The following is a 16,198-nucleotide window of genomic DNA, read 5'->3' on the forward strand; positions in this document are numbered from 1 at the left end:
GTTACCTGCTGCTTTTGGAGGGGGGGAGGTAGGCAAGGAGGGCGGTGGAGTCTGATACCCACGACACACGTCTCTATGCAAGTGCTTTGGGTGGTGTGTGTAGTATGGGTGGGACTAGGGCTCATGGGTGGTGTGGCGGGCATCCTTACAGGCTTTGGTACACCTGAGAACATCACCATTGCTGGCTTGTTCCCCCTCACTGGCGGCCTCGCCGCTGGTGGTGTCGAGCGGGAGGCCGCCTTCCGCATGGGCATCCAGCACATCAACGCAGACCGAAATCTCCTTCCGGACGTATGTAGCAGAGGAAGGGCGAGGATGGTGTGTGTTTGTGGGGTGTGGGTGTGTGGGGGTGTGTGGGTGTGTGGGGTGTGTGGGGGGTGTGGGGGTGTGGGTGTGGGGTGTGGGGGGAAGGCGGCGTCTGGTCCAGGGGTTTGTCGTGGTCAAACGTGCGTCAGTCCGAGGTTGTGAGTGGGATGACGCGCGATGGGATCAGATGAAGGTGGAGCTGGCTCACGATGAGATGGAGTGGATGGAATTGGTGATGGACAGACGAAGATTATCGGGGTGTCGTTTGATACACAGACGACGCCATCAGGAGGCATGGTGTCGGCACTCGAGGCGACCAAAGACCCAAGCCTGGTGGCCATTGTCGGGGCAGCGTCATCCTCGGTCTCGCGGGCTGTACAGCAAGTGGCCTCGATCTTCGAGATTCCGCAGATCTCGTACTCGTCGACAGCGTCGCCACTCTCGAACAAGATCCTCTATCCGTACTTTTTCCGTGTCGTGGCGCCTGACTCGCTCCAGGGCTCAGCGCTGGCGTCGATTGTGCACTCGATCGGGTGGAGAAAAGCGGCGACGATGTACTCGAATGACGACTACGGGCTGTCGGGCGTGACCGCGTTTGCGCAACGGGCGTCAGACGTGGGAGTCTCGATCGAGGCCAACATTCCGTTTGCGCCGGGCGCCATCGAGTACGGCGTGGCGCTGGACCAGCTGGTTAAGCACCACGGCGTCCATGTGGTTTTTCTCAACTGTCTGGTGAGCGACGCAGTGGAGTTGTTCAAGGAGGCCGACCGACGCGGGCTGCTCGATGGGCAGTACGTGTGGGTGGGGACCGACGGATGGCTGCAGGACGAGCTGCTCAACGTAGGCCTCCCGTCGTCGAAGCTCATCGGCGTGCTCGGTCTCCGACCGGCGCTGCCATCGGGAGTGCGGCTCGAAGCGTTTCTCGACTCATGGGAGCAGCTGAACGCGACCGAGTTTGCCGGTGCGGGCGACCGAACCGTCAACGTTTTCGCGCCGTACGCATACGACGCGCTGTACCAGGTGGCGCGGACAATTGATGCCATGATCCGCGGAAAGGCGAATGCCCTTGATGGCTCTGAGCTCCGGGCGTGGCTCTCCAACTCGAGCTATGAGGGCACGACGGGCCTGATCTCGTTTGACGAGAACTTTGACTGCATCGCCGCGTACTCGCTCGTCAACTACCGCGGCGGCGCCGGGTTTGAGATTGTGGGCCGGTGGCTCGCGGAGCAGCGGCTCGAGCTCGACCGCCCGATACTCTACTACGGCAACACAACGAGCCCGCCATACCTGCCGAGCCCGATGGCGAGCCCGAGCACGTCGTCAATTTCTGCGGGCCTTATTGGCGTCATTGCCGGCATGAGCGCATGCGTGTGCCTTGGCTTTGGCATCCTTGTGGTCCACAATCTGCGGCGGCGCAAGCACGTGGCGGCGCTCCAGCGTGAGAATCAGCAGCTGGACCGCGAGGCGCGGGCGCTTAACTCGCGGCTCAACGAGCTCGCCAAGGAGACACACGCATCGGGCTCTTCCACCCCGCCGACAATGGACCTGCCCATCAACCAGGTCATGTCGCTGCTGACCTCGATTCGGGCCTCGACGCAGGATTCAGACATGATGGCCAAGCTCGACAAAGCTATCGAATCAATCCAGTCAAACATGCTGTTCCAGCCGTCGACAGCGATGTTTCCGGACGGGGAGGGCAACGACGACGTCAAGAACTTTGTGCAGGGCACCATCCTGACTAACGTGCCGACGCCATCAAACTCGTTGCAGCGGTCGGGCGCGGGCCTCCAGACGTACGGCAACGGGTCGGCGGCGAGCCTCACCCCCACGCCCAATTTGGCGGTGACGGTGGCCATGCCGATTCCTGCGGAACTTGGCGACGTGCTGGGCAAGCTTCGGACACTGGCGTTTGACGCCGAGGCGCTAGTCGCCAAGGATACGACACCGCTGCAGACGGTGTTCATGGCTGTGTGCACCCAGAACGCACTGCTCTCACAGCTCCGGCTGGATCCGGTCATTGTGCGCGACGTCATGCTCGCGCTCGACCGGTACACGCCGCGGCTCAACGCGTATCACAATGCACAGCGGGCAGCCAACATGGTCCAGTTTGTGCACTACGTGCTCTCTGTCACAGACCTGTACTCGCTCCTCTCACCTCGCGACACGTTTGCGGTCCTCTTCGCCGCCGCCATCAAGAACGTCGACCACCCTGGCTTCAATGCCTCGTTCCTGGTCCGGACGCGGCACAAGCTCGCGCTGCTGTACTCGAACCAGGCGGTGCTGGAAATGCATCACCTGGCGGTCTCAATGCAGCTAGTCTTTGAGCGGTTCAAGCTCTTTGACCAGCTGCTCGAGGAGGACATTACCGCCCTCCACCACACCATTGTCGACCTTGTCCTCGCATCCGACATGCAGAAACACGTCGAGGTGACCTCACGGTTCTCGCTCCTCATCGACCCGACCGAGCCGTCGAAGCGGACAGCATGGAAGGCTGCGGTGGCAACCGACAATGGCTTTCGCAACTTGGTCCTCAAGATGGTGCTTAAGCTGGCGGACTTGTCCGACGCGGCGCGGCCGACCAAGATTGCTCGCGGCCTGGCGCTGCGGTCGATGATCGAGTCGTCGCTGCAGGGCGTGCAGGAGGCGGCGGCAGGCATCGAGGTGTCCCCGTTTATGGACGGTGCCATGTCGTCGGTGGCAAAGTCACAGGAAGGAATCATCCGCTTTGTCACCCTCCCCATGTTCTCGGCCTTTGCCGAAGTCTTTACCCTCACCGAAGTGCTGCAGAACCTCTCGGACAACATGCTCTTCTGGCAGCGCGTTGTTCCGTCGACGCTCCAGCCGTTCTATGACGCGCTCCTCGCCTCTCACGCCGCCACCGCAGAGTCGATCCAGCCAGGCTCGTCCGCCGCGCTTGTCTCGGCGCAGAAGTCGCCTCTATCATCACCAGGAACCGGGGCGGCCATCACGGCGCCGAGGCCCAGCCAGAGCGAGGCCTCGCCGTCGTTGCCTACCCCTGCCACTCCCGCGCCGGCCAGCGCATCGATTGCATCGGCCGGAGGCGCGGAGCCATAGGCCGGAGGCGGTGGTGTTCAATTTGCTCCTCTTCAGTAGCGTGTAAAGCCGTGGCCATGTTGATATCTCGATGTGGGCCGAGTGGCCGCTAGTTGAAAAGGCGGTTGCCCGTCACTGCAACCACAGCCGCAACCACAGCCGCAACCATTGCCACTCACTCGACCGCACACTCGACGCACAACCATGCTCTCCCTCCGACTGTCGGCGGGTGCGACGGCCCGTGCTGTGGCCACTGCCATGGCAGTGCGGAGCATGACTCTTCCTGCCAACAAGAAGTATGTCAACGGCCATAAGGTTGACCCTGCTGCACAGGTACGTCCCGTCCCCCCCCCCCCCCCCTCCCCCTCCATGGTTGCCTCTCCCCCTTCCCCTCCCCCTTCCCCTTCCCCTTCCCCTCCCTCCCAATTTTTGACCCGACCTTGTACCGCCTCCCCTGGCCCCCCACGCCCCTACCACCCCACCGTACCCATGCCCAAGGGTATGATATCGTGAGTGTAGGTCTCGTCTTCACTGTGGTCTACTTTTTATCTCCAAGGGTGGTCTGTACCCCGTGGAAGTGGCTCGCCCGTCTCGTGTAGCTCTGGGCGGGAGATGGCCTGTGGCCTGTGGCCTGCGGCCTGTGGGCATGGGCATGGGCATGGGCATGGGTATGGGTATGGGCATGGGTATGGGTAGATTGGGACTTGGACTTGGACTATGGACTTACTCTGTGGGTTATTGGTTGATTGATGGTTGTGATTATGGCAATGGTGGTTGTGGTGGTCTTGCGCGACATGGCCGGGAACGTGGACTTGGTCGGGGACGTGGACGTGGTCGGGGACGTGGTCGTGGCCGGGGACGTGGACATGGTCGGGGACGTGGATGTGGTCGGGGATGTGAATGTGATGCGAATTTGGTGTGGCGTGGTCACGGCTGGCATCGCCGCTGTGGGGTTGCTGTGGGGCGTTGTGATCTTCTTGCTGGCGACCGCTGGCGATGACCGGCTTCTGCTCGCCACCCCTACCCTCTCCTGGTCACGCCGTCCTGCTACTCTCGACTTTTCCTGGCTACGTTCGGCTGGGCGCCTCTCCGTGAATACCGGCACAGCCGAAGCCGTCGAATGCGGCCGAGCTGATCAGCAAGGTCCCGCCGGTGGAGATCGATGGCCCGGCTACCGTGTGCGACGGCGGACGCGGGCCGCTCGGCCACCCGCGGGTCTTCATCAACCTCGAGCCGCACCGCCCGGTCGAGTGCGGCTACTGCGGCGTCCGCTACGTCCAGAGCCACTCGCACTAAGTGAAACCATCTCCCAAGATTGTGTTGTTCTGTGTTGTGTTACTCCTCCCCTCTCCCCTCCGATCTTCCGTCCTACAGAAGGTCCGAGGTGCTGGTCGCGTCCCAGACACAGGCGTCGGCGTCCGTAGCCTGGATCAGAGTGAGCACGGCCGGGTCCGGGTCGAGTCCGAGTGCCTCGGCCCGGTGCCAGCGCTCAGAGCGAGAGATGCCCTTTGCCGGGCCGTACGCCTTGTTGAGATCAAAGAGACGGAGCGCATCAGCGACAGCCGAGGCGTCGAGGCCCTTGCGGGCACCACGGGTCTTGAGCACGGCTGACGCCGCGTCCTTGGCCTCATCGCGAGCGCGGCTCATCTGGCTCGTTGCCTTGACGGCTCCATACACAGGTGCCGACATGATGCTATTTCTACCTTTCTACCACGGGACGTTGTCTTTCTCTCCAACAGTGAGATGTGTCCCCGTCGCCACCACTCCTGCTTCCGCATCGCCTTGCCGTCCCGTCCACCCTGTGTCCGTTGTGGAAGCAGAGCCAATTGAAAGTTTGGAATGTCCCATGGTCACGCCAACGATTAATGTCCCCAACAACACCAACGATTAACCCCCGCTACCCCCGCCCCCCCCACCCTCTCGCCTCAACGACCACCCCACTCCACCCCCCCTCCTCCGCACAGAACATGGAGTGGAAGCTGTCAGAGAGCACCCGCGCACGGGAGACACTTCTTGCTGATGGCCTGCCCCGAGAGACGGATGAGGAGTCGCTTGCGGTGGCTCTGGCGGCTTACGGCGCTGTCGCCTCTTGTCGCATTGTGAGGCGAGACACAGGCGTGTCGACGGGCACGGCAGAGATCGTCTTTGCTGACGATGCCGCTGTGGACCTGGCGCTTGCTGCCTCTGCTTCCGGAAAGCTGGTACTCTCCTCGCTGCCTGTCGATTCCGTCTCTCCTGCTGCCTTTTCCCTCCGCCGCCTCGTCGACCCGTCCAAGCTGCTCATCGCGCCCGGGCTCTCTGCGGCTGTTGCAAGCACAAAGTGAACGATGTTTACCATGGTGTGGGTGAGTGACCTAAAGGATCCGGACGTAGTTGGACGGGAGCAGGCCCGTGACGCCGTTGAGCGTTCCGCGCAGCCAGCCCGGAGCAACCTCGTCGGTCGACTCGAGGTCGATGACGTCGCCGGCGGCGAGCGAGAGGTAGCCCGGGTCCGACTCGTCGACCGGGTAGAGGGCCTCGGCGCGCGGGCCCTGCGGGACGGGCGCGGCAGCGGGCGGCGCGGGCGTGGGTGGGGCGGCAGGCGCAGCCTCCACGAGCTCGGTGTAGGCGGCCGGGAACATGCCGTGCATGCCATTGATAGTTCCGGTCCACCAGTCGCCTCCAGACGTGTCCACGTTGGTGATGATGTCTCCGGGGGCAAAGGAGATTTCGGTGTTGTCGCGCGCGTCAAACTGGTACGCGGCGCGGGCAGACTGGCCGGCCGACGTGGCGGGCGGCGCAGCGGCAGGCGCCGCCACTGCTGCCGTTGCAGCGGGTGCCGAGTACGCCGTACCAACCGGGTCGGCGGCGGGCGCGCGGTAGCGCTTCTGGGTGATGTCCGGCACCGGGATGCGGGCCGCGGTGTATGCGAGCGAGGCTGTGACCGGGGCGCGGTAGTAGCCCGACTCGGGCATGACGGCCGACTGGGCCCGCTTGCGCGATGCGACGTCGGCGACCTTGATCTTCTTGACGCCGGTGCGGATGACCTCGTGGAACCACTTGAGGAAGTGCTCCGGCTCGGCCGACGGGGTGCGGCGGGCGTTGGTCCGGATAAACTGCTCGAGGTAGTTCTCAAAGTCGGACGAGGGCGGGAACGACTGGAGGCAGATCTGCATCAGCTGCCACCCCCGCGTCGCCGAGTCCGGGTTCGGGTTCTGCGTCACCTGCTTGGCCACGTTGGCGTACATCTCGTCGCGGATGGCCTCGTTGGCGCACGCCTCGTTGACAATCTCCTGCGCGAGGAAGAGCGGCTCCGAGAGCTTCTTGTCACCCATAAAGCCCTGGATGTTCTTGGCCATCTTCTTGCACAGCTTGACCATCAGCGGGTCCTGCTCGATCTTGCGCATCATCGACCCAGGAATGCCTTCCTTGGCCCACTCAAACATGCCGTCGCGCCGCTTCTTCTTGCCAAACATCTTGGCCTTGGAGAACTCCTCGCGCGACTTGAAGAGCGGGCACTGCGGGAGCGCAAACTTGCTGGCCCCGTTGGCCTGGAAGAACTCGTCCTTGATGGCGATAGCGACCCGCGTCATCCGCGACTCGTCGCGCAGCGCCTGCGCCGCCTCAAACTCCTTCTTGAGGAACGCCACCTTGTCCAGCGAGAGCAGCTGCCGCATCTGCTGCACCTCTGGCGAGTTGAGCCCGATGGCGTTGGCGCCTGCCGTCGCCTCCTCCAGCAGATGCCGCTGGCACCGCTGGATGGCGTCGCGCGCGTACGCCTTGTAATGCACAATCTGGTCGTACAGCGCACGCGCGGCCTGAACCTCGGCGTTGTTGCACCCGTACGAGTCGGCAATGTCGATGCCTTGCTTGAGGTACGCGTCGTCGACCGCCGCCGTTCCCTGCTGCATCGCTGTCCGCGCCGCGTACACCTGGTCGTACAGCGCCTGCGCCTGCGCCACCACGTCCGACCACTCGCCGGTCTGCATGTTGAGCCCGTACGCGTTCTGCAGCTCCATTTGCAGGCAAGCGTCGTCAAAGTCGCGGATGCCCTCAACAAGGTTCGCCAGCACGGTGTCGACCGCGGCCTGGTGGGCGAGCTCGGCCTTGGCCGCATCCATCTCTGGCGACGCCACCCCGCCCTTGAGCCCGGCCTTGATGGCCTTGTCCAGCGCCGACCAGTCCTCGCCGCGGAGCGCGTTCCGGATCGCCACCATGGTCTCGGCCTCAAACGCCGCCGCCTTGCCCGGCGCCGTCTGCATGCCAAACGCCGCCGCCTCGGCCAGCACTGCAGTCAGCCCCGACGGGTCCGCGCTACCCGTGTCGCGCCCCACCATCGCGCCCACCGCCAGCGCAGCCTTGAGCTTGGCCACCAGCGCCTGCTCCTGCTTGATCCGCTCGATCGCAGCGAGCGCCGCCTGGCACGACGGGTGCGCCTTGTTGAGCGTGCACGCCTGCGCCCGCCGGATGCCGGCCTGCAACTGGCTGAGGTCCATTGCCGCCACCGCCGCGTCGAGCATCTTCACCGTCTCCTTGCGCTCGTGGATGAGCTTGACCCGCTCGCGCATCTTCTGCACCACAGGGTCCGCAAAGCCAATCGCCTCTGCCCGGTCGAGCAGCGCCTGGATCTTGTCGTAGACCGGCTCCGGATCGACCGACACGTACTTTTGCAGCTCGTCGCGAATGCGATTCTCCTCCAGAATCGTCTCGCGGAGCGTCCGCGCCTGCACCAGCGAGAACATTGGAAAGTGGATGCCCTCGGCGCTTGCAAGCGCCTCCTCCAGCACCGGCAGTGACCGCGTCGAGATGGCCCGCTCCAGCTTGGGGTGCGCCGCCTTCATCCGTCGATACTGCACCCGGCAGTAGTGTCCGCGCATGACCGACTGGCACACAATGACCACCTTCTCGAGCTCCACAGCGCGGAGGAGCTCCAGCTCGCGGTGCGGGCCCTGCCGGTACAGCACACGCGTGCTGCCGATCTGGATCTGCGAAAAGTCGCCCCGCAGCTGGCCCAGCAGCTGTCGGCACTGGTCCGGGAACGGCGCACTCCGCGGAATGTTCTCGCCGAGGAACCCGTACCGCTTCATAAACTCCTCATGCGTGTAGCGGAACGGGAAGCCCTTCTTCCGGATCTCGACCGCCTCAAACACGCCCGAGTACCGGAGCTGGAGCAGGCAGTTGGTGCCCTCAAAGATGCCTGCTGTCTTGAGCGAGTTCGACTTGATGCACCGCACGTAGTGCGGCGTCGTCTTGGCGAGCGTGTTCATCAGCGCCGACAACTGGTCCTTAAACTGCGAGCCGAGCGTAGTCTTGCGGCCCTTGGACGATGCCGCCGCAGCGTCCGACTCGAAAATCGTCCGCAGAAAGCCGGAGCCCGAGCCCGAAATGAGCGTCAGCAGATCCTCCTGCAGCGTGTCGCGGTTCTTCTCCAGAAAGCCGCGGACGTCGTACACTACCTGCCCGGCGTAGTGGTCGATAACAAAGGCCGTCGGCGGCCGGAGCGGCTTGATGTACCGCGGCGACTTGCGATCGTGCCGCTGGTGAAGCTTGCGGAGGAACGACTCGTCCGAGCCCTTGGGCATGACCACCTCCTCATCGAGCATGGCAATGATGCCGTTCGGCTTGTTCTCCACAAGGTCGAGGCACGGCTGGTTGTCGATGAACTCGACATGGTCGTACACAATGCCCTCTGACTGGTACAGCGCCTCTTCGAGCTTGAACGTGTGCTGGTTAAAGTGCTGCTGCAGCTTCTCATTGGCGTAGTTGATGCACATCTGCTCAAACGAGTTGTTCTCGAAAATCTCAAAGCCGAAAATGTCCAGCACCCCGATGATGTTGAACGGGCCGCGGATCGTCGGCTTGAGGCTTGAGTTGATCCGCTCCACCACCCAGTCGAACATCTTGGAGTAAATCATCTTCGAGAGCGCATCGCGGTTGTCCGTCGCCTGCACAGAGTCGAGCGGAATGAGCGTCGGCTCCTGCCCAGGAATCCGCATCGTCCGCGAGGTCACCGCCTGCTGCAGCGCCGACGGCTCGACGCAGAACAGCTGCGCCGCCATCTCTAGCTCGGCAGGATCCGTGATCGTCGCCTGGTCCTGCTCGTTGTTGACAAAGTCGACGTTGCCCAGGTGCGCAATCGCAGCAACCATCGTGTACAGCGTCTCCTTGGCCTCGGTCCCAAACTCGAGCTCCTCAAACGCCTTCTCCACCTCGGCAAACTCCTCGGCGTCGTCCATGTACTCGACAGAGTGGCACCCACCCATCATGGCATACCGGTACGCGTCCGGCCCCTGCAACATCAGCTTGGCCCGCAGCGGCTCCGACGCCGCCTTGGTCAGGTGGTAGAAAATGTGGTAGTTGCGCTCGCCCTCGATCTGGAAGCACACCCGCGACTTTTCCAAAAGGTAGTTGTTGATCTTGCCACCGGCAATCTTACCCTCCATCGGCGTAAAGAAGACCTCGATCCACTTGCCGAACCGCGACGAGTTGTTGTTTCGCAGCGTCTTGGCGTTACCGAACGCCTCCAGAATCGGGTTCGCCATCAGAATCATCTGCTCCACACCAGACACAGAGCCGGCCGTCTCGGCCAGGTACGACAGCACCTGCTTGGTCGCCTCGGTCTTGCCGGCACCAGACTCACCTGAAATGAGCACAGACTGGTCCGTCTGCCCGCGGATGCCCTCCATCATCTTGCGGTATGCCTCGTCGGCAATCTGGAACACGTGCGGCGGGAGCGTCGAAATGCCCTTGTGGTAGTACCGGTCGATCACAGTCGGCGTGTAGAGGCCGAGGCCCTTGAACGGGTTCACCGAAATGAGAATCGTGCCCACGTTGGTGTAGATCTTGTCCTTGTAGAACCGCTCCCGGAGGTTGTGGATGATCATGCCCTCGTCGATCGAGTCCATCTGCACTAGGTCGTCCATCAGCCGCTGCAGCGACGACTTCTTGAGCGGCACAAGATCCTTCTTGTTCTTCTTCGACTTGCGGTACTCCACCTTGGTTCCGTTCTCCAGCTGCAGCGACATTGATCCGTCCGAGTATGCCTGGAGCACCTTGGCCGGCACATACGCCGCATCCTCATCCGGATACCACACCCAGTCACCAGCATCCTCATAGTCGTCCGCCGTCCGCAGCTCAGCCGGCTTCTCCCAGGACGTCTCACCAGTGATTGAGTTGTGGTAGTAGTCCACGCCTTCAGGCGTCTTGTACGCCGCCCACCCCGACATGTGTGTCCTGCAGCAGTGAAGGGAGGGGGAGGGGAGGGGGATTGTGATTGTGAGTCTGTTTGGAGGGAGGGCGAGACGGGGGGGGGGGGGGGGGGCTTTGGTCCGCTCAAGAAAAACGAGGCCACATGGACAGGACGAGTCCAAAATGGGCGGAAGACCTGAGGGGCGGCCAGGGAATGTGTGTGTGGGGGGATTGGCGAGCTATAGTAAACGCAGGCGGAAATGGTGGCAACTGAAGAGTGCTTGAGCTCTAGGAGATGGTTGTTGTGGTCCATTGTACCCCACTCTCATCACCTTCTTCAACCCCATCCCCCTCTGACTCGCCAGCCTTTGCCTGAGAAAAATCGGACGCCGCATTAGAGACCGTCGCGATCGAGGCGGCGGTGAGCCCTGGGGGCTCCGCAGGGCGGTCAGACGAACCCGAGTGTGCAAGATAGAGGGAGAAGAAGAGGAGAAGGAAGGTCAGAGAGCAAGGTAAAGACCATAGATATGGTAGTATACCCCATGAATACACCAAACTCTACTATGTCATCCTTTCTCACCACACACATAACATGACGATACTCGCCAAACTCGCTTGGCAACGTACAAGACTATGGCCCGAGACAATTCTGGCGAATGAGCGAATGAGCGGTGCCACTCCCCCCTCCCCTCCCCTCCCTGCCCCGCCCCTCCTCCCGCCCGCCGCCGCTGACTCATCGAATCACCGCCGCACCGGCAATTCATCGCCACTCGCGGAAGGTTGGAATGAACAAGGGGATGGGGGTGGGGGGTGGGGGTGGGGGGGCATTATGTGGTGTGGTGAGGATTAAGGGTGTGCGTAGCACTGTGCGCTTGGATGTAGCCCATACCTGGTGATCGATCCCCCCTCCCTTCTCACCTCTCCGCTGCTCCGCCACCTGAACTCGTCATCGCGGCCTCACTCAACTCTGCTACCATGACGACCAAGCTGTATCTCGACGACACGGATCTGGTGAAGTGCGAGGCGGTGGTGGTCGAGAGTAGGAGCGGGCAAGGTGACGGCGAGAGCGGGCAAGGTGACGGCGAGAGCGGGCAAGAGGCTACCGCTGAAGTCATTCTCGACGCTACAGTGGTGTATCCTCAGGGCGGAGGCCAGCCATCGGACAAGGCGACGATCAGCTCGGTCGATGGCTCTGTGGTCTTTCGCGTCGACAAGGCCGTGCTTGATCGCGATTCCGACGTCGTGGTTCACACCGGTGCGTACATGCCCGGGAGCGAGCCGCTGGTGCCTGGCATGCCGGTCGTTGTCGCTGTCGACGCCGAACTCCGCGCGCTTCACGCCCGGCTCCACTCGGCCGGCCATCTTCTCGACGCTGCCATGCGCAACCTTGGATACGCTGATCTGGAGCCGACTAGAGGCGCGCATGCGCCGCATCTGGCGTACGTCGAGTACGCCGGCGTCATCGCCGATCCGGGCGAGCGGGAGCGTCTTCCGCAACGCCTTGCCGCCGAGTGTGCAGCTCTCATTGCTGCTGGTGGCGACGTTCGTGTCCGCCATGTCGCTCGCGATGATGTTGCTGCCGAGTGTGGGCTCGACGAGATTCCGGCCTACCTCCCGGAGACCATGCCGACTGTCCGCATCGTCGGCATGGCCGATGCGGCCTGCCCCTGCGGCGGAACACATGTGAAGAATGTCGTCACCATTGGCGGCATCACCATCCGCAAGATCAAGCACAAGGCCGGTAAGCGGACCGTGAACGTCCGCTACTCGGTCGATCCGTCGCCCTAAGCGAGCGAGCGCAACAAGCCCGACTGACCACTCGTCAAGGCCATAAGCGAGGCCACGACCAAGACCAAGGTCCACCACACTCTTCTCCTCCCAGCACCGTCTGCTCATGTCTGCCTCTCCTCCCTCGTGGAACGCTATGTCCGAAGACGACCAGAAGGCTCTCCTCGACTGGTTCCAAACCTACATCCAGGGTACGCCACCCCCTTACCCTTGCTCTTCCCCCCGTGACCAATGGCGCCTCATCCACCATCCATCCTCCTCACCTGCCCTCCCTCCCTCCCCCGTTCCCCCCCCCCCACCCTCACCCCCCCCCCCTCGCCCCCCCCCCCTCCAACACAGACTGTCCGTTCTCCAACCGGGTCATGCTTGTGGCCACACAAATCCTTTGCGTCTTGCCGGGTACGGCTGTGGCCTCCTCGGACGCAGGTGCTTCGTCGTCGGCTTCGGCTTCTTCTGCTGCTGCTGGCGCGTCGTCGTCCACGGCGGCCGAGGCTGATCCGACTCTGCCTGAGGGTGCAAAGGCGGAGATCCGTGCAGAGTCTTTCCTTGCTCTGCAGGGAATTATCTCGGCTGAAGAGACTGATGCTCGGGATGCGCTCATTGATGCCCTTGCCGAGCGTGTCGAGGAGGTCGAGGATCGGCTGGATGTCGTCCTCGAGCCCGGCACCGCCATCCCGGTCCAGGATGCCTCGGTGACCATCCTAACGTCGACGAGTGCGACTACCGGGACCGAGCTCCCGCTGCGTGAGGTCGCAGCTCGTGAGGGCCACGTCTCGCTCATCACGTTTGCCACGGCGCTCTCGCCCATCGCGCTCGGCACTGTCCACGGCCTGGTTCAGTTTGTGGCCAAGGCCGCAGCCGAGTGGGACGGCAAGGTCGACGTGGTTTGCGTTTGGCTCGACGACCAGTTCAAGCCGGCCGAACTTGCCGAGCAGATCGAGTCCAACGGGTGGGCCATCGACGGCCTCACTCATGTCTGGGCCGGCCCCGATGGCCCGCAGTCGGACCTCGCTGAGGCCTTTGCCGTCACCCGCATGCCGCTTTGCTTCCTCACCGACACCCAGGGCCGCCTTGCGTGGCAGGGTGTCTCGGGTGCACTCGACTTTGGTGTCGAGATTGCTGCCCTCCTCGACGGCTCCGAGGCGCTGCTCGAGACGTGGAAGACCCAGTTCCACGCCTTTTCGGTCGCCGCCATCGAGGACGCCGCCGACTGCGGATGCTGCGGCGATGAAGAGGCTGCGGCTCCCAAGACCGAGTCCGCGCCCGCCTGCGACGCGCCCAAGTGGATGGACGCCGCTCCGACCGAGGACGTTCGCGTCGCCAAGCTCTGCGACATGTTCAAGGCTGCGTCTGCCGCCGAGCTCGCCTTTGACTCGTTCATCTCGCAGGTCGCCACCCTGGTCTCGGCTGACGGCGTGACCCACGACGCACGCGTCTCGGTTGCCGGCGAGTTCCCGTCGTCGGCCAAGGCGGAGCTTGACTCGGCCATGGCGGCCATGACCGACATTGCCGGCTGCCGCATCGACACTGCGCAGATCACCATGTTCGCCACGGCCGCGCCGCTCGACGTCGCCGCGGCCTGCTCGGCCTGCGCCAAGCCGTCGGCTGTCGAGGGCAGCGACGAGCCGGCCTTCACCTGCGTCCACTGCGCCGGCTCGTCTGAACCCATCACCCTCTGCGCCAAGTGCTACTGGACGACGGCGCCGCACGATCCGTCCCACACGTTTGTGGCCACCCTGCGTGGCCGGACCCAGCTCCACAGCATGCGCCACGGCAACGGGACGCTGCTGCCGGAGAACCCGGCCGATACCGACGACGTTGTCGAGGGCATGCACGTCACCGTCCAGTGCGACGGATGCGCCGTCAACCCGCTGGCTCTTGTGCGCTACAAGTGCGCACACTGCGAGGACTACGACCTGTGCGCCGACTGCCACGCCTCTTGGGCCGCCTCGGCCGACGGCGTCATCTCCACGGATGACGGCTTTACCTACGCTCACGCACCCGAGCACGCTTTCCTCGCCTACCGCGCCGACCAGCCGTCGTCGGCCTGAGCGGTCCAACCAGCTACCGCCGCGATAACGGTGAAAGGCCCGGCGACATGCCGCGCCGCTGCTGCCGCCGCCGCCGACTGCCGCCAAGCGACCGTCGTCGTCCGAGACTCGACTCGCCGCTCCCGCTCACAAAAGCTACCGAGCCGCCGCCCCCAGCCGACGAGACCGAACCGTACACCGACACCCCACCGCCGCCGCCGCCGCCCGACGAGCCACCGGCTGCTGATGAGCCACCGGCTCCGCCGCCGCCACCCCCGCCGCCCCCGCCCCCGGGCTCCGAGCCGTGGACGTCATCGCCACCCCCAAGCAGCGCCGCAGCATAGGCATCCATGCCTGGAAGATTGGAAAACCCTGCAGCCATGAGCGGAGCGTGCGCGGCCGACGGCGCGACTCGTGCGGTCGGCCGCGAAAAGTCCGGCGAGCCGTCAGGGAGCCTGTGCGGGAAAAAGGTCTCGGTGTAAAAGATGATGATCTTCTCGATGACGTCGAGCTTGTGCAGGTAGTGGCCGTGCGCCTTGCCCGAGGCCTCGACATGCTGCTTGATGCGGGCCGAGGCAGCGGCGTTGGCCTCGGCCTGGGTCCTGTTCACACCGAGCGGGATAATGCGCTTCTTGCGGTGCTGCCGCTCCATAACAAGCGTGTAGAGGTTGTCGATGGCCATGGTGATCTCGCCAAGCGTCCGATACCGCGCCTTGGACGCCTCGTCGACCGTCTGCTGCGCAGACTCGAGCGAGGTGCCGGATGACTGGAGCTTTTCCAGCTCAAAGTGGAGCGAGAGGAGCTGGGTGGTGAGGACTAGGACGGTCGAGTCCTTGTGCTCGCGCTCGGCCGCCAGAGCCGCCGCCTTTTTCTCAATCTCTGCCTCAGCCCGCTCGACTTCGGCCAGCAGCGTGGCCTGGGTCTGGACCAGCGTCTCGTACCGCTTGAGAATGGCCTGAGTCCCGTCCGAGTACGCGTCTGACGACGAGGCCAGCAAATACTGTGCGCCTTCCTGCCGGAGGAACGACTTGAGGTACTCGTCGTAGCCTTTGAGCGCCTCCAATGCCTTGGTCTGATCGGCTTCACGCTCCTTGAGCGCTGCCAGTGTCGCCTGCAGCGTCACAATGGTGGCCTCGATCTCCTCGCGCTCGGTCATGCGCTTGCGGGCGAGCTCGAGGTCCTGCTCGGTCTTGCGCTTCTTGTTCTCAATGAACGACTGGTGCGCATCAATCTCCTTCAGCAGCTTGAGCTTTGACTCGTTGAGTGCCGCAAGCTCTGCGTCAAACAGCTTCATCTGCATGTGGAACCAGTTCTTCTTGATGTCAAGCTCGTAGTCGACCCGGTCGTTCTCGGCCTGTGCCTCCTCGATCAGGGTCGACTGCAGCGCCAGCGACGAGTCTGGCAGCAACGTCCGCATCCTGCTCTGGGTCGTCTCTTCCTCTTCCTGCCGCTTCACCTCTGCCGCCGTCAGCCGGAAGATCGCCGCCTCGCGGCCCTGTAAGCCCTCGGCGCTCTCCTCCGGCATCTCTGGCCCGTGCTGCTCCGGCCCTGCCGGCGGGACCCGCAGCAGACCGCTCGCACCCTTATGGCCGCCCCTGCCCTTGCTTGCTCCCTTTCCGCTTCCACTATGCCCGCCCCGTCGCCGCCGCAGCCCCGCCGAGTCGGATGTCAGCGCCGTCCGTCCTGCCGCCCGTCTTGCCGCCGGCGAGCCCGGGTGCGGCTGGCCCGAAGCCAGGGCTTTCTCTACGTGCGCATTGGCCAGTGCCCGCACATTCTCCCGTCTCCGACGACTTCCCGTCATGCTCGTGTCCACTCTTCCCTACACACCAAAGGTCTTGACCTGGAGTGGGGTA

The 16,198-nt window shown here is 63.7% G+C and overlaps 8 protein-coding genes across 8 annotated transcripts; 5 read left to right on the forward strand and 3 right to left on the reverse strand.

Annotated features, from left to right (window-relative positions):
* Positions 1 to 70: 70 nt before the first annotated feature.
* Positions 71 to 3,445, forward strand: AMSG_07791 (uncharacterized protein). The gene is made up of 2 exons (XM_013900397.1): positions 71 to 291; positions 550 to 3,445. Exons 1-2 carry the CDS (start codon positions 76 to 78, stop codon positions 3,379 to 3,381), a joined length of 3,048 nt encoding a protein of 1,015 aa, XP_013755851.1. The 5' UTR covers positions 71 to 75; the 3' UTR covers positions 3,382 to 3,445.
* Positions 3,446 to 3,566: 121 nt separating this feature from the next.
* AMSG_07792 (NADH ubiquinone oxidoreductase subunit) lies at positions 3,567 to 4,656 on the forward strand (the record flags this gene model as incomplete). Its single annotated transcript, XM_013900398.1, has 2 exons — positions 3,567 to 3,693; positions 4,468 to 4,656. The coding sequence occupies exons 1-2, from the start codon at positions 3,619 to 3,621 to the stop codon at positions 4,654 to 4,656; spliced, it is 264 nt and encodes an 87-aa protein (XP_013755852.1). The 5' UTR covers positions 3,567 to 3,618.
* A 19-nt stretch (positions 4,657 to 4,675) lies between these two features.
* AMSG_07793 (DNA polymerase delta, subunit 4) lies at positions 4,676 to 5,273 on the reverse strand. The gene has a single exon (XM_013900399.1). It carries the CDS (start codon positions 5,047 to 5,049, stop codon positions 4,729 to 4,731), a length of 321 nt encoding a protein of 106 aa, XP_013755853.1. The 5' UTR covers positions 5,050 to 5,273; the 3' UTR covers positions 4,676 to 4,728.
* Positions 5,274 to 5,327: 54 nt separating this feature from the next.
* On the forward strand, positions 5,328 to 5,684 carry AMSG_07794 (uncharacterized protein; the record flags this gene model as incomplete). Its single annotated transcript, XM_013900400.1, has 1 exon — positions 5,328 to 5,684. One exon carries the CDS (start codon positions 5,328 to 5,330, stop codon positions 5,682 to 5,684), a length of 357 nt encoding a protein of 118 aa, XP_013755854.1.
* Positions 5,685 to 5,714: 30 nt separating this feature from the next.
* AMSG_07795 (myosin VIIA) lies at positions 5,715 to 10,840 on the reverse strand (the record flags this gene model as incomplete). Its single annotated transcript, XM_013900401.1, has 2 exons — positions 5,715 to 10,541; positions 10,778 to 10,840. 2 exons carry the CDS (start codon positions 10,838 to 10,840, stop codon positions 5,715 to 5,717), a joined length of 4,890 nt encoding a protein of 1,629 aa, XP_013755855.1.
* A 662-nt stretch (positions 10,841 to 11,502) lies between these two features.
* AMSG_07796 (alanyl-tRNA synthetase) lies at positions 11,503 to 12,315 on the forward strand (the record flags this gene model as incomplete). Its single annotated transcript, XM_013900402.1, has 2 exons — positions 11,503 to 11,556; positions 11,626 to 12,315. 2 exons carry the CDS (start codon positions 11,503 to 11,505, stop codon positions 12,313 to 12,315), a joined length of 744 nt encoding a protein of 247 aa, XP_013755856.1.
* A 106-nt stretch (positions 12,316 to 12,421) lies between these two features.
* Positions 12,422 to 14,366, forward strand: AMSG_07797 (uncharacterized protein; the record flags this gene model as incomplete). Its single annotated transcript, XM_013900403.1, has 2 exons — positions 12,422 to 12,506; positions 12,655 to 14,366. 2 exons carry the CDS (start codon positions 12,422 to 12,424, stop codon positions 14,364 to 14,366), a joined length of 1,797 nt encoding a protein of 598 aa, XP_013755857.1.
* A 126-nt stretch (positions 14,367 to 14,492) lies between these two features.
* AMSG_07798 (uncharacterized protein) lies at positions 14,493 to 16,146 on the reverse strand (the record flags this gene model as incomplete). The annotated part of the gene is made up of 2 exons (XM_013900404.1): positions 14,493 to 14,501; positions 14,533 to 16,146. 2 exons carry the CDS (start codon positions 16,144 to 16,146, stop codon positions 14,493 to 14,495), a joined length of 1,623 nt encoding a protein of 540 aa, XP_013755858.1.
* Positions 16,147 to 16,198: the final 52 nt, after the last annotated feature.

This window comes from Thecamonas trahens, assembly GCF_000142905.1.
Source record: "Thecamonas trahens ATCC 50062 unplaced genomic scaffold supercont1.37, whole genome shotgun sequence".
Taxonomy (NCBI): Eukaryota; order Apusomonadida; family Apusomonadidae; genus Thecamonas; species Thecamonas trahens.

Coding starts and splice junctions, on each gene's coding strand:
- AMSG_07791 (XM_013900397.1), top strand. CDS start 76: ATGCAAGTGCTTTGGGTGGTGTGTGTAGTATGGGTGGGACTAGGGCTC. Junction 292..549: donor ACCGAAATCTCCTTCCGGAC/GTATGTAGCAGA, acceptor GGTGATGGACAG/ACGAAGATTATCGGGGTGTC.
- AMSG_07793 (XM_013900399.1), bottom strand. CDS start 5,049: ATGTCGGCACCTGTGTATGGAGCCGTCAAGGCAACGAGCCAGATGAGC.